This window comes from Hippopotamus amphibius, chromosome 3 (assembly GCF_030028045.1).
Source record: "Hippopotamus amphibius kiboko isolate mHipAmp2 chromosome 3, mHipAmp2.hap2, whole genome shotgun sequence".
NCBI lineage: Eukaryota > Metazoa > Chordata > Mammalia > Artiodactyla > Hippopotamidae > Hippopotamus > Hippopotamus amphibius.
In genome coordinates this window covers 120867420-120883481 of record NC_080188.1, presented here as the reverse complement: position 1 = coordinate 120883481, position 16062 = coordinate 120867420, and the positions used below count along the sequence as shown (strand labels likewise).

The window sequence follows — 16062 nt, the reverse complement described above, 5'->3', positions numbered from 1 at the left end:
TGCAACTGGTCCTCTTCCACTCCCCTCAAGCCTGTCATGTCCCTGGACCCTGGGGTCCAGCACAGCATGTCACACAGAGGAAGTGCTTAGTGAATTTGTTCTGAACAAAAAAGATGAGGATGGAAGGGAGATGTCCATTTCCCTGATGTTGGTCCTGCCTGAGTAAAGGCCGTCGTATGCATTGCATTGGAGTGTGTTTTCCACCTTATGTATCTTTCCTGCTCCTTCTCTCATCTGGTCTCCCCCCACCTCTGACCCTTGCTATCACCACCCTGGGCCACTTCCTAGCGTCTCCATGTGGGTTGAAGTTTTGCTTCTACTCCAAAGGTTCCAAACCATGTCAGGTTGCTCGAAATGTTTTGGAGCTCTGCCCCTAGAGGATGCTCAGAAGAGCTGAAGGCTCTGTGCACCCTGGGTCCCCCTTTACATGAGTGGCATCCAGTCCAACAGCATTGGAGACCACGGGAAGGGTCCTCCTGGGCCCTGGAGGTGTAGGGCTGGCTCAGCCAGTCACATGGTCTATTTCTTGGGAAGTGGGACTGGGAAGGACACTGCAGGTGGGGGTGTCAGAGAGTTACCGATTGGGGTATGGGGACATGGGGAGATCTCTTAGGTTGAAGGGCCTCAACCAGATCTGTCATGGAAGAGCAGAGCACTGCCAAAGATCCTTGGAGATGGGAAGAATAGCATCTCTTTTTATTATCCCTTATTATCCCTATGAGTGAGGAGGTGGTGGAGTTGGTGTTGCCGTCACCATGTCTTCCACAGTGTAATGCATCCTCCTACCACTTCCTTTGGGGCTGCCTCTCCCCAGCTCCTGTCCCGTGGTGCTGGAGGAAAGTGTCAATCATGTTGGCAATGGACAAAGAACCAAGTAAAACCAATCATAATACTATAATCCCCCGGTCAGGATATCTGGTCTAGGGCTGGACACGTGATGTGAGGTGGAGCAAACACAGCCTTCCATGGTGTCCTGATGTTTTCTGAGCTTCTTAACTTACAGGTTATCCCCCTTGGGGATATATGTACAGAAGCCTGAAGGGAGAAAGCTGTCAGGCTAAGAAAATCAAAAATGAAAGAGGGGCAAAAGGGAGGGAGAGAAAGACTGAACTGAGGGCTTCTGATTTATTGGATCCATTCCCTGAGATGTGTGGGTCTGCTCTGGTGTCTGTGTCCAGATCCCCAGTATCCATCCAAAAGGTCTCCCCTTTCCTTGAAGCCAGTTGGAGTTGGGGTCCTCTCACTAGTGGTTTCCACGACGTTCTAGATCCTGCTGGATTATGAACCCCCTTTCCAACCCAATCACAGGCAGCAATTCTGATTGGCACCGTTTTGAATGGAATCCTTTATTCGTTACTGAGAATAGGGCTTTGTAGAGCCCCAAACACAGTCCACCACCATGCCTGGACAGCAGTGCCCTATGTGTGAGTGAGTGTGTGTTTGTAGTGCTCCTGATTGATTCCTGAAGCAGCCCCAGCATTTACACTGCGGGCGCCAGGCCAATCCTGTTGTTTCCCCGATCGTAAACCGAGAAATACTGCCTCAGGAAGACGGCACCAAGGATCCAGGTCTCTGACTTGCTCGAGGTCTCTGGGTACTCTCGAAAGTTGCTGAAACAGCGGCCCTCAGGACTCTGGGGGAAAGGGCGTTAAACCCTTGTCAGCCTCAGTCCTTACCTGCGAACCCCCTCATTATCCAGAGATGGCAGCTTCTCAGATTTATGCCCCTTCTTTAGTAAGAAGCAAGTGGCTTTGTTAGAAGGTGAGGATGTTAGGTGCCCATCCAAGAACAAGAACGGCCAAGACATGAGGTTGCCCTGAAGGATGGAGGTGAGGGAGGGAAGGATGGGAGTTTGGGATTAGCCGATACAAACTACTCTACAGAGGATGGATAAACAGCAAGGTCCTTCTGTATAGCACAGGGAGGTATAATCAACATCCCGCCAGAGACCGTAATGCACAAGATATATATGAGTCATTTTGCCATGCAGCAGAAAGTAACACAACGTTGTAAATCAACTCTACTTCAATAGAATAATAATAAAAACAGGATAAAAATGACACACAGTTCCCCTGTTTCTTTCCTTCTGACCCATGCTCATTGTTTCCTCTGCAGAGAATGCCTTTTCTTCTCCCTCTTCCCCACAAACTTTTCTTTAAGACTGTGCTCTGCCCCTCTAAGAAGACTTCCTGGACCCGCGCCCCACTCCCTGCCCACTGTAGGTTGGGTGGGGTGACTTACCCTGGTGCTCCCCTTGTCTCTAGCCCTCATCACCCCTACTCTGGACCTCACACAACTTGGCAGACTCCCCGGCATTGCCATTTGTATGGAGTCCAGGGTCGTTGGACTCAACCCAAGCAGGCCTCCTCATGCCACCATCAGGCTGGGTGTATTGAATTACTGAAATTCCTTCTCTTCCTCAAAGCCTTCTTTAAGGCCATTAGGCTCCTGCAAACTCTCACGTGGATCTGCCATTACGCCTCAACCCTGTTCCGGGGGTGTACAGTCACTGTGCACCCTTTACTCATGTGAGCATCCAACCTCCCCACAGAGGCGTCTGTTAGCCCAACTCAGAGATGGGCAAGCTGGTGCTTAGCAATGGGAAATTGCAGCTGAGGAGAGGGGCATCATGTAGTTGAGTATCTGCTAGGACCCTTTTGAGGTGGGAAGGGAGACTGTTAGTCATGAGGGTGGGACAGCACACTGATACTGTCCCCAGCTGGTCACTTGGCCTAGTTCAGGGATTGCCTGAGCTAACTTTCTGTGTTCTTCCATTTGAGGGCTCTGGTGGAACAGAGGCTTTTTGAGGGCAGAGGCCCTTAGTGTTCCTCTCTCCTTTCGCCTGGCACCATGTTGGCCTGGGTTGGTGTCTCCATTTATTCCAGGATGATGGATGTCCAGACTGTCTCCTGTTCTCAAGTGGTTAGTTTTGTGGGAGGCATTGGACCAACTACAGGCACTCCGCAGCATCTGCAGGGGTGTGGCTTGGCCTGCAGAGGGTCCCCTCTTTCTAGCAGCAGCTCAAAGGTTCCTGTCTGCCCCACATTTGAGAACCAGCCCCCAGGGTTGCCCCCTCACCTTCCAGATGTAGGCTTGAGCAGGCACTGGGTAATCAGTGCCATTGATGTTGAGGGTGAAGGTAGGAAGTTGAGTGATGGAGCTACATGGAATCTCGTGCTGTTAGAGAAAATGGAGAGAAGTTGTCTCAGCGGGTCACTGGTGTGTGGAGAGCCCCAGAGAGACCCTGTGGCATGTCCCTTCACCTCTCGACCAAAACGTGTGCCATTGATGAGTTTCTGGATGGTGGTGATCCATCTAGTTGGGCCAAACAGCAACGCCGTCCCCGTATCCAGCATGGCCTCACAGCCGTGGATACAACCAATAACGATTCTGCCCATGGTGATCCTGAGAGACAGTGGGAGAGAGTGGGCACCAGCATCACTTTGAAGTCTCCCCCCATGACTCCCTCCTCCCTGACTGTCTCCATCAAAGCCCTTCAGCTAATGTCTTGACTCTGCTTTCCTCTGCTCTGGTCACGTAAGCTTCTTGGACTTCCTTTCATTTCTTGAATGCACCAGACTCTGTTGTGCCTCAGGGCCTTGGCATGTGTGGCACTGTGAAATGTCCTATGAAATGTCAGCTGCGTTTTCCCTGAAGTCATGCGTTTACCATGAGTCACCTCTCTTCCTCCGTGTGAAAACTGTTGGCCCTCTTGATTTTGGTGTATGTGCTTATTTCAAAGATTCTAAACCTGTCGTCTAATCTCCACATGATCTCATAACTGTCAATTGTGTAAAACAAAAACAAAAACAAGAACAGAAACAGAAACAAAAACCAGCAACTGGTGTACTAGACTTTCTTAGAGATTTAATTTCTTTTGTATTTTAAGCACTTTATATGACCGAAGGAATGTGTTTTCAAAGCAATATTTGGGGAAGCCACAGATTGTGATGGGAAAGCCTGGTTTCTGTAGCTTTTATTCGTTTCTGTGTGTGAATCTCCCATTTGCTCCACCTCTGTGGGACATGTGCTTGAAGCAATAGAATAAAGAATGTTTCCTTCTCTTCTGAAACACATAAATAACCCAGTTTATATAGAAGGCCTACAGATCAGGCTCCTGTCTTGGTCACTCTATCTACACACTTCCTCATTTGTCGCATGTATGAAAGTGGAAATTCATTATGTATGTGACTCATTTCACGTATATCTGTCTCACTAGATGTGAGGGCAATTGCATCCACAGTGCCTCCCTCAAGTGCCCAGCAGACAGTGGATGCACAGTGGATGCTTGTGTAGTGAATGAATGAATGAGTGAGTAATTGAGCGAGTGAAGAAATGAATGAGGAGTAACCAGAGCCCTGTGTCTGGTGTCTAATCAATAATGTGTCACCCCACACAGTGAAGACAGATGTTCCCTGGAGCAGCAGATGCTCAGAGTGTTGAGGAGGGAAAAACACACTGTCCTGGGAGAGGCTGGTTCCCAGCACTGCCCTCTCACCCGGCTCAGACGCTGAGACTACCTGCCAGTTGATGCCCAAGCAAGCCCAGCTTGCCTCCAAAGAACATGCTAGCTTCTATCTGAGCGCATCACACAGAATCCCATCAATGATTGTCCCTTGTACTCAGGCCACTCATGGATCCCAGCTTTCCGATTCTCTCTGTCACATCCCCTATCCACTGTGCTCCTGGGATATGTGTTTGGATGTCAGTGGGTAGGGGGATAGGGGGAGTGTCTCTCTGTATGAGTTGCTTTTAGGTCTCAAGAATGCAGCCAAACTCTCTCCACTGCTGGTAAGCTTCCCTAAGGAGACCAGTTCTCCCTGTTTTTCAGGACTTTCCCTGTTTTCCAATGAGCATTATTGTGTAATATGAACTGCCCTCGTAAAGGGGAGCCCTGGACAGTTGGTCAACTTATAACAAGCATGTTTATGCTGGTGAATCTCTCCCTGATCCTCTTTCCTTGCACTTTATATGGTCCGCTAACCATGCCACCTGCCTCAAACCGCAGTGAGTGCAGGCCATTCCTGGCTGCACACTCCTCTCTGGACCCTGTTCAGGATGCTGGTCAGGGCCCTGAGAGGGAGTCCTGGGGTGATAAGGAGCCCATGTGATGTGCGTGTATCTGTGTGTGTGTGTGTGTGTGTGTGTGTGTCTGTATGTTTATCTGTGTGTGTGTTTGTGCCTGTGTGTCTCTGTGTGTGTGTTTGGAAGTGTACCTGTGTTCCTGTGTTTGTTGATAGGCATGCCAATGTGTGTGTTTTTGTGTGTCTGTGTGTGTGTTTATATATGTGTGTCATGGGTGTAGTGTATGTCTCTGTGTGTGATTGTGTGTCTGTGTGCTTTTATGTGTTTCTGCATGTGTCCGTGTGCACATGTGGGAGTATAACTTGGGGTGATACTCAGAAGGAGATGCTTACCGGTTCACGGTCATCTGCCAGTGTTGGGTTTGGGACACTGGTATCCACTTGAGCTCTCCTTTGTGGTAGCTGTGGTCCACCCCACCAAACATCACCACACTGCCATTCTCCTTCTGGCTGAGGAGAGAAGGAAGAGGGAGGATTCCTTATCAAAGGATAATACCCCTGCCTGTCTGAGTGCTGTGCTTATCCTATCATCAGAGGCACCAGTATGGTCCCCATTTTACAGATGTGGAAGTTGAGGCACAGAGGGATTGAGTACCAGCCAAGGCCAGTCACCCACTAATGAATGGCACAGAAGAGGTTCGCAGCTTGGCAGCCAGGCTGGGCTCCGACCACTCACCCTTCTGAAGAGGGACTTGTCCTCTCCAACTACCAGAGTGCTCAGAGATACCATCAGAGCCACCAAACTGGAGGGGTCTGTCCTCCCCTATGTGTAGTCTGTCATTTTTCAGAAAGGCCAAGGCCATGAAGCACTAAGGGCACATGTTCAGGCTTACCTAAGATTGGCTTCATGGGCCTGTGATGTGTGACGTCCCTGGGCCCGACACTCAGCAGGGGCCTGCGCCTTTGCTATCTTTGTCTTGAAATTCCTAATATATTTTGAAAGGCATATCCCACATTTTCATTTTGCAGTGGCTCCTGTCAATTGTGTAGCTGGACCTTGGGCTCCCATAAAATGTCAGTGAGGAAACAAACCTTCCTGCCATCCCTCTCCTTCCTTCCATATCAGCATCAGGAAATCTTGTTGCCTGTTCCTGCAACCTGTATCCTGACAGCTTCCAATGTTTTCCTACTTGCCTCCCTGTCTTGGACATATCCGCTGCCCTGGAGCCCATGAGCATGGTTGTGTTCCAATAAAGCTTTATTTAGAGAAACCAGTGGTGGGGAAAATGTGGCCCTGGGGCCATAGTTATGCTGGGCTAGATGCTCTCTCAGGAACCTTCTGGATGAGGTGGGCCATAAACTGTCATGCAGCTGAGAGGATCTTACAGCTCATTTAGAGAGAGAGCTTGTCCAGGTCAAACTTACTCGCTCAAGTAGAAGGCAAACACGGGCTGAGAAATAACGCCTTGTGTCTTCAAGTTGTCGAAGACGGGTGTCGTCTTTTCAAGGGCGAGGCTGGGGTAAGCCAGGCCCAGGATGCCATCATAGGGTTTATGTTCGTACCCAGTCTGCCACTTGCTCAATCCAAATGTCTGGCCCAGGTCGACAATGTTCCCGATCTATGGGAGAAGAAAGGGTTCTCACATTAAGGTTTGGGACGTGGGCCTTGAACTGGGATGGCCTGGAGATGACATGAGGACCAAAGAGAAGCCCTGAGGTCTAGCTGTGCCCCGGGGTGACCTCAGATGGTTAGATCATGCTGGGGCAGGAAATCAGGTTCCATCTGTACAGGGCTGTGGATTTTATCCAACAGCTCATACTTATGCACACACCATCTGAAGGGAATCAAATTGTACTCCTGCCTTCTGTAAAGGTGGGGAAACTGAGACTCAGGACAGGACCAAGTGGTTCCCACTTGAGGGCGAAGTGAGTGGAGAGCAGCGTGGCCTTGTCATTGGCATCACTATGATCAGAAGACAGAAATGGACTGAAATCTTTGCAATTCATTGTGGATTCTGCACCTGCCCAGGAACACAGAAGCCCATTATACAATATTGCTGCCAGTGTTCTTAGGAAATATCTCCCTGGGAAACATGCTTTTGGGGATGTGTGTGCCTTAGAGACAGAGATACAGAGAGAGACAGAAAGACAGATAGGGAGGCAGAGAGAGACAGTACTCAGACTCTTTGATGCAGGCGGGCCACATATGTTTTTGACTTTCAAACCCCCGTAGAGTGAGAACTCTTCTATCAGGCCTCTCTTACATCTGTGGTCCCATGCTTGCACTGCCCAGATAGCTGAAGCCCTTGGCTGCCCCAAGGAGCCAACATCAGTTTCATTGCCTCCCCAAATACCCCACACCTGCATGAATCCTGACCTGCCAACCCATCTCCACTGCTTACAAGATGCCTCTCTTTTACAAGGTTCTATTTCTGTGCACTTCAGGTCCCTCCTCTGTATAATGGAGGTAATCATCGTACTTGCTGTGTGGGGTTGTTGCAGGATTAAATATGTTATACCCATGAAAGTCCCTGGCAAAGTTTGAGAAGAGAGAAGTGGGTGCTTTTTCCCCTTCTCTCCCTGCCCCCAGCAAAATGAACCGTGAACTGCTCATGGGCAAAGGAGCTGCAAATCCACACTCCAAGCCAGTCTCAGGGTTAGCCATTTTGGGAGATTGTGTGCCAGCAGGGGCACTGTCTCCCCAGGGACAAGTTTTTCAGGGTGGAGTTCAGCCACTAGGGGGCACGGGGAAAGACAGGCTATCCCAGTTGGTCCTTCATGTGTTTTGGAAGCAGTGATAACTCCCAGGGGCAGTCCTGACTTAGCTTTTGGCCTCCCAGTTACCTGGACTGTGTCATTGCCAAGAGATCCAATAATTGTCCCACTGCCATATCTGATGTAGAAGACCTCTTGCATGCCCTGGAAGGTTCTGGACAAGTGAGGGTTGAAGAGATTCTTTGCACCTGCAGACACAAGAGATGAATGTCCTTCAGGTGTCAAGGATGGTGGGTGGGAGAGTGAGTATAAAATGGGTGGTTGGGTGCAGAGAAGGTACTCACGGCAGGCAGGGCTTGAGCAGTAGATAGAGAACACCCACAAGTCAGCTGAGCCTGTGTCAAAGACGACCCTGAACTCCTGAGGGGGCGTTCCTATGGTGATGTTTCCAAAGTAGACCACCTACAGGTGCCGGGCAGGTGTGGTTAGGGCAGGGCTGGCAGCCTGTGCACCCTCGAATCCCAGAGTGCTTCTCTTACACGTGTCACATGTCTCCTGAAATAACTTATCATCCTTCCTCCTTCACAGATTTTTCTGAAACCAGTGCCTTCATTGATGTTTTTTTTAATGTGAGATCTTACTTCCTCAACCAAGGATCAAACCTGCTTTGGTGCATTATTAGCACAGAGTCTTAAACACTGGTGTCTTAACCCAGTGCCTTTATTTGAGAAGCTCTCCCCTTCAAGGCCCAGCCTCAGTCTTTCCTTCTATAGATGGGCTTCCTCAGTCTTCCTCAGGCACTTCCCGTAAACTAAGAGCATGTCCTGTGAACACCACTGAGTTGGCCCTTTTGTTGTACACGCATTTACTCTGCATATCCCTCAGGTTGACCTATGCATTCTTGAAGGAGAGACAAGACCTTTTTTAAAACCAATAAAAATAACCAGAGTGTTAGACTTTTATGGCATCACAGGCCATAGGGCTTAGTAACTTTCTCTGTGTTCTTCTTGGGTCTGCAGATGCTGACCTTTCTCTTCCTGTGGTTACAAACTTAATATTCTGTTGGCTTTATCTTATGATAAGACATGGCTCACCTTTCATCTGTACCTCTGTGCCTCAGTTAGTTGAGAAATAGCATCTCCCTCAAACTAATGACATTTCTTTGGCACAGAAATTGAGGTTTACCTGTCCCCTTGTCATTTCTGGGCCCCGTCACCACAGACCAAGTACTGAAGATGAGAGTGCCTTCTCTTCTGTGAATTGGGTCATTGTTCCCAAGTGTTTCTGCTTCCTGCAGGAGCCCCAGACCCAATATCCATCCTGGTACCTCCAAGTGAACCACAGTGCTAGACCAGATTTCCAGGGATTCCTCTGGAGTGCCATGCTCCCAACACACTCACATTCATGTAGTTCCTCAGGGGGTGCAGAAGAATGTTCAGGTCATCAGTTTCATTCAGGGACCTGTCAACCAAGTTCCCCTCGAGGAAATTTGTCAGCAGTTTTTTCTCCCTGAGGGGTTCTTGCAAGGTGTTGATCTTCCTCAGAGGGATTCTTTCATCAAAAATTTGGAAAGGTGAAAAAGAAGGGGCAGCAATCACCAGTCCATGCTATTGTATGACTGTCATAGCTTGCATAGTAATGATGCTGTGTATTTACCCAACAATTTTATGAGGGTTTTTACCCATTTATTATTAGGATGCAATGCAAAGAGCAGGACAAACACCACAGTTTGAATATAGGTTCCATTCTGTAATCTTGAGTCAAGTGTGCATTTGAAGTCTCAGTTTCCTCATGGGTAAAGAGGTGAAATATAATAACCCCCATTTGCCATATAGGATGTTGTGTATAATAAGTGAGATGATGGATATAATGTAGCAGACATGTAGGAAGTCTCAACAATGACAGCCATTAACATTGCTATTGCCATCCCACTGTATATTTTCCAAAGAAGCTCTGTGAAGGAGATAGATGTGTGATCATTAGCTTCTTTTTACAGCGTAGGGAATTGAAATGCAGGGAGTTTGTGACTTGGCCGTGGTAACTCTAATTGTTAGAGGTAAAACAGCAAAGAAGTAGCCTTCCTGACCTTTCTCCAGGTCTCAAGCAAAAGAGAGCTTTGAGAGAGAAAGCCAGAAGATGTGGTATAAAAAACAAAATGAAGGGACCAGAGAAAGTAGGAAGAGTCAAAAGTGGAAGAAAAAAGACAGAAATTCCAGTATGCCCAGAGACAGCCAAAGAGATGGAGAGATAAAAGAGAGAGATACAGTGATGGAGAACAGTCACATTCACACAGAAATGGAGAGAGAACAGAGCAAAGACCTAGAAGCAAACACAGGAGAAGTGCTTTTCCACTGGACCACACTTACCGTTGTAGGTGTTGTGCACTGAACAATGCAAGGCAGTCCCATTCTCACAGAGGTCATGATGGGACTGCACCTCTGGAGTTGTGCAACCCTAAAGGCCCACCCCAAGCACTTTGGACCCCTCCGTGCCCATGGCAAGGTACTCATCAATCACTGTGACTAGATCTTTGAGACTGTCAGGGAATGATCATATTTCCTTCTAAGTCTGATGGATCAAAGAATCAGAGGACAAGAAAAACCAGAGAAATGACATGATGCCACTTACAGGCCCCGTACTTACATGACTAGGCACTCTGAGAGGGACAGCAGCCCGAGGAACCCAAGCCATTTCATGTTTCTTTCCAGGTTGCTATTACTCTGGAAAGAGTGTGCAGTGGTGGCCAAGAGCTCCTAGTTATATACGCTCTGACCTGCCCTAATTGTCCCCTTTGGCCACTAATGGATCTACAAAGAAATATGAATCTGTTGATAAAATCTTTACCTCCATTGGTGTCCTAGGGGTGTGGGCGTAGAAAATTCTCAGAACAGAGAGGTTTTTATTGTAATCTCTCCTTGGAGCTTTGCTGAAAAAACCAACCTCAATAGCATGGATTGACTAAGTATTGTGAGACCCTTGCCAACTTGAAGATAAGACACTGGTAGTAATGGGATAAAAGTAAATGCTAGCGGCCATGTTTGACATTTGTGATCTCATGTGGTCTTCCTAGCAAATTCATGAGATGTACATTGCTGTCCTCATTTTGACAGGAAATGCTAGAAGGAAAAGAGGTCAAATGGCAAAGTGAAGTCTTGAGGGTCAGCTCCGTGACCTACGAGTTAGTGGCTTTAGGTATTGGGACAGATGACATGGACCAGGGGCACTTATGATCCAAATCTGCATGAAAAATCTAGGCTAGAGTAGTATTACAATTGCAGAATTTCACTATTAGAAGAACTGTGATGCATGCATCCACAAGATACTTCATATCATCTGAGAAACCATATATGGAACAAACGGTGTGCTGGGGTCTGGGTTAGATTTTGGAAAATTAATGTAGAGTAAGACACAGGTGGTCCTTATCTTCAGCCAGATAACAGTCTAGGGCACTTCTCACAAACTCATGGTCCAGGAGGCAAAACAAATGAAGGAAGGGCTGGGCAGGCATTGTGGACATGGGGCAGGCAGCACATGCCCTACTATTGGGGGCAGCCTCTGCTTAGCTGTAGCCAGAGACTGTCTTGCAGGAAACCAATCTAGATGGCCATGTTTTCAAGATAAGTTAGAAGTCTGGATATTTATGTAAAATTCCCTGATTTTAAATGTTAGCAGGATTTTTTTTTTTTTTTCTCACAAAACATAGTGTGAGCCAAACCTGAAACAAAGATGTGCTGGATTCAGCCTGCCCAGCTGTGCAGGTTTTTATTTCTGCCTTAGAGGTGGGAGTAGAGAGGGGGTAGGGTGGGGTTCTATTCATGTTGGTGGAAAGAATAAGAGACTAAATGCAACTTAAGCATGTTACTTTGCCTTCCACTTGCAAAGAAAAAAAAAAAAAAACAGGGTCTTATAAACCAATGAATTAAATAATGTCCTCTAGCTGAGCTTCTGATATAATTCCCCAGTAGGATCCATGCATTGAAATATTTTGTGTAGCAAACCAAGAATAGAAAGAAATAATTATTCAAGAGATAGAAAAGACCACTTAGAATTTCAGCTCAGCCTGAGATGAATAATATCACTGTTAAGGTATTATTCCTGCCAATGTAAAGACAATGGAGTTTTATGGCTACTTTAAGATTTCTATGGCCCAGGTATTCCTATGTTTGATCTATCCAGGCCTGTTCCTTGGGAAGAACAAAAGGAATCTGGCCTGGTCACCAGGTAGGTGGTAGATGGGGTGCTGCCTCTTCCTACTCATTTTTGCACATTGTTAATGTTCAGTTATGGTGGCTCAGTCCCTAAAGATGTGATTTGACAGCACCTAGCAAATGACACACACAAAAAGCATTTAACTCAGACATTCTACTCCTAGGGAGTTGTCCTAAAGATACACTGGCAAAAATACAAGACAACATATGCGCTAGTAATTCACAGCAACATTTTTGTAAAAACCAATGATTTGAAACATACTTGACATGCTCATCTACTGGGGAGCTTGAATAAGGCATGGGACAAATGAACAATTGGGTATAATGGAGATGGAGGGAGGCATGGAATGAGTGAGATCTTCAGGGTAAACTGTTTAGTTTTGAAAAAAGAGGGACCAGCAAGTTGCTTATAGTCTGTTGCTTTTCCATATACACATATGTCTATCGTCAAAAAGAAAGAGTGGAAAAATAAATCCAAAGCTAAAAAAACTGTAATTTATGTGGGAGGGACAGGGACAGAGGTCAAATTTTTCATTTTATAGTTTGACTTTGCAGCCATGTAAATGTATTATAGAATCAAACAATAGGTAAATAAACACATCTGTGGAACTTGAGCACTAAGGCAAATGAACCTAATTCTATCAAGTTGGTGATATAGAGACACAAAAGAAAACATTGCTTAAGTGGGTTTAAATTGCAGAATTTTGACTCTACTTATAGAGTTTGATATCATCTAAGGACAAAAACAAACAAACAAACAAAACACTCCCTCAAAAGCAAAACCAAAAGAAAAATCCAAAGGTATCTGAAACAGTATCCAATACCTTATTGTTGGTGATATCACTGATGTTGTTTTGAAAGTATCACAATTGTTTGCTTACAGGTTAAAGAAAGTAAGTAATTAACCCTTATGTTGTTATGAAACAAGCATTTCAGAGGAAGAGGTAAAAGATATTTAAGTGTACAACCAAAAGCTTAAGTAAATAACTGTATTCTTAAAACTTGAATTGGAAGTATATGTTTGTACCAATGATTTTTTTCCTCTTTTTTTTTTTTTTAAAGAAAATATGTAGTTCTTGACTCTGACTACTAAAAGCCTGGAAGCAATAGCAACTTGATAACAGTAACTATCCTGAGCCTAACTTTTGACCTCTAAAAGCCATTTCCAACAGAGGATCAAGAGATTCTTGAGGACTTCTGATATCAGGGCTGGGCCAAAAAAATGCACAAGATAAACCTGAGAATCTTGAAGGACCAGAAAGTCAAGGGCCTTCAAAGACCACTGGAGGCCAGAAAAAGTTTAGGAATCCGTATGAAGAGGCCAAAAGTGGGACACTTTTGAAAGAGGAGGGAAGAGGGCAGGGCACCACCTTGGAAATAATGATATAGCCTGAGGACGCAACAGAAACTGAGTAGAATGAAATGGGTCCAAGATGGCAGACAAGTTGATTTCCACTAGAACTTGATCCTCAGTAATACATGTAAAAGGATGAAAGAGTGGACTGTGGCCATATTCTTGGAAATCCCTGACCTGTCCTGAAATAGCTAGAATACTTCTCTCACTGAGCCTATGAAAGTACCCACCCCTGTAAAAATTGACAACCCCATACCTTTGTGCCTTTCTTGCCTTCTGAGATGGCACCCAGTTTGTCTGTAGAGTGTGTTTTTGTCTAAATATATCCACTTCTTATCTATCATTTTGTCTCTCAATGAATTTTATCCACAATCAGACATCAAGAACCTGGGAATCCTTGAGTTTTGAAACCACGTGTGTGATCTCGGTTGGGCCACTTTGGGTTTTGGCTGGGTTCAAGTCCTGGCCACCTGGGTTCAAGTCCCCATCAGGGTTTTGGCTGGACTTGTGTCCTGGCATGTGGGTTCAAGTTCCAATCTGATGAGTAGAATTTTAGCTGGTGACCATGAAGTGACAGTGATGAGGTAAGAGAATATTGAAAGTTTCGTCCTGGTCCTAAAGAGGCCTCTGGTACTGATCTCATAGAGGCAGCAGTGAGTGGTGGTTTGAAGTGAGATGTTAATTCCCTGCCCAGGATTTGAACCTGGGTAGCTTGGGTGAAAACCAGGAGTCCTATCCACCACATCAGCCTTGCTAGAGGCTAGAAGATATTTTTCCCTGTCTCTGGCCCCCCAGTAAAAAATGTATTTCTCACACAGGCTAAAATTGTACAAGCAGGTGCAAGGTTTATTACTAGGGGCATAGAAAAAAACTGGTGCGATAGCACACAGAGAAACCATTTGTTGAGAGAGAAACAAGGCAGAGATACACACTGGGAGAGAAAGTGTGTTGGCGTCCTCCTTAAAGAAAAGGAGTGCAGTAAAGAGGCACTTGTCATTTATATGGGGCAATTCTTCCTGGTCTTTGTTTACCTTTGGCCAATTATCTGGTATATTTTTTTAAACTTTATTTATTTATTGGTAGATTTGGGTCTTCATTGCTGAATACAGTGATTCTCTAGTTGTGGAACAGTGGCTACTCTTCATTTTGGTGCGTGGGCTCCTTATTGTGGTGGCTACTCTTGTTGCGGTGTATGGTCTCTAGTCACATGGGCTTCAGTAGTTGTGGCGCACTGGCTCAGTAGTTTTGGCTCACAGGCTCTAGAATGTTGGCTCAATAGATGTGACCCACTGTCTAGGCTGTTCCGGGGTAGTAGGATCATCCTGAAGCAGGGATTGAATATGTTTCCCCTGCATTGGGAGGTGAATTCTTAACCACTGCAACACCAGGGACTTGCCCAATTATCTGGTTTCTGTCTTCACACATGACCTTTCTCTTGACCATCCCCATTGTGCATGGACAATATTTTTCCAAAATGGATTTCAGCCCAAAGCCCTATGGGGAAGCCTTACTATGACATATTAAGGGGAGGTGTCCCCTGCTTTTTGACCTCTAAGGAGCCTTTCTGTGCATGTGAAATGTCTCCCTTGTCCTAGGTTGGGGAGTGTATGGCCTCTTGATCTCTTAACAGGATTCTTCCCCTCCCTGTCCCTGCCATAAACATGTTGAATATTGAGTTATTTACCCTATTCCTGTTGCTGCTTCTTATACTGAAGTGCAGATATTGAAATATAGACAGGCGTCCATTCATCAGTTTGTAGTCCTGGAGCCCGTTTGGCTCTTACCTCAGCAAATGTAAATTAGGGACTGGTAATGAATGTCCAACCTGGAGCTCATCTTCACTGCCACATGAAATGTAAATGGCAGGTCAGTTGTAAATGCCCAGCCTGGAGCCCATTATCTCCTATCTCAAATTCCCCCTGAGAGATAAAAACCCCAATAAATCTTTATTGGAACAATGAAGGGCAAGGATCTGTCTTAGGCAGCTTCTTCATACTGACGTGGGGCTTGTAGACTCTACCTACTTGTAGTTATGGAGATGTTATCCTGTCTTATTAATGGGCCCATGGTGACCTCTGTTGCTTTTTCAACAGGATCTGTTTCGAGGAGTGGCTGGAATCTCTGCATCACCATCACCTTTCCTGGGAATCCATTGTGTCCTTAGAAATAACAAGCTAGACAAATAGATTAAGAAGTCAGGGGCCAACGATCAGAAAAAAAATATTGTAACCAGAGATACATGCAAGAGTAGTAATGTTTGGGATATGATATTCAAAGGAATGGAGCCATTTGTCATGGTCATATACATTATTGATGTCCTTTTCTATTAGTCCAATATAATTGATGTGGGTATTACAGACCCATTTCGAAGTAGTTGGAGGAGTGACCAACTTAACATTAACAAACAAAATAGATCTCATTTTTCTGTTTTTAAGAAAATAACCCTGAAAACTACTCTGGACCTGGCGCTTTGGGGAAACATGTAGCCAGGTAGCCAGGTGTCTAGTTTCATCTCAGTAGGCTTTAACCTTTGGTGTGGTATGAACACATAGATAACAGGTTATATTGCTCTGAAAAAATTCTCATTAATAGCCAAAGCAGACGTTACTGTTAATGATGTTAGTGTTGTTCTAGGTATGAGAAGATACAAAAAACTGATCTCATAAAATCTTGTTCTGAATGTATCTAACTATCCAGAGACCTGTTCTTCCAGTTTTTTGCAGAGCACAGTAGGCCTCCTTTTTGATTTGTACCCTGCACA

The 16062-nt window shown here is 45.8% G+C and overlaps 1 protein-coding gene across 1 annotated transcript; it reads right to left on the bottom strand.

The window, feature by feature from the left end:
- Window positions 1-1480: 1480 nt before the first annotated feature.
- LOC130849157 (pregnancy-associated glycoprotein 2-like) lies at window positions 1481-10435 on the bottom strand. Its single transcript, XM_057727820.1, has 9 exons — window positions 10383-10435; window positions 9140-9290; window positions 8084-8201; window positions 7869-7987; window positions 6450-6643; window positions 5418-5534; window positions 3264-3405; window positions 3079-3177; window positions 1481-1633 (listed from the first exon to the last, which is right to left on the bottom strand). Exons 1-9 carry the CDS (start codon window positions 10433-10435, stop codon window positions 1481-1483), a joined length of 1146 nt encoding a protein of 381 aa, XP_057583803.1.
- Between the last annotated feature and the right edge of the window lie 5627 nt (window positions 10436-16062).

What these genes read in the sequence shown, in the direction of transcription:
- LOC130849157 (XM_057727820.1), bottom strand. Translation starts at nt 10,435, where the DNA reads ATGAAATGGCTTGGGTTCCTCGGGCTGCTGTCCCTCTCAGAGTGCCTA. An exon ending in TTTGCCTTCTACTTGAGCGA is followed by an intron (nt 5,535 to 6,449) that starts GTAAGTTTGACC and finishes TTCTCTCCTCAG; the next exon opens with CCAGAAGGAGAATGGCAGTG. An exon ending in CTCAAGCCTACATCTGGAAG is followed by an intron (nt 1,634 to 3,078) that starts GTGAGGGGGCAA and finishes CCTTTCCCCCAG; the next exon opens with AGTCCTGAGGGCCGCTGTTT.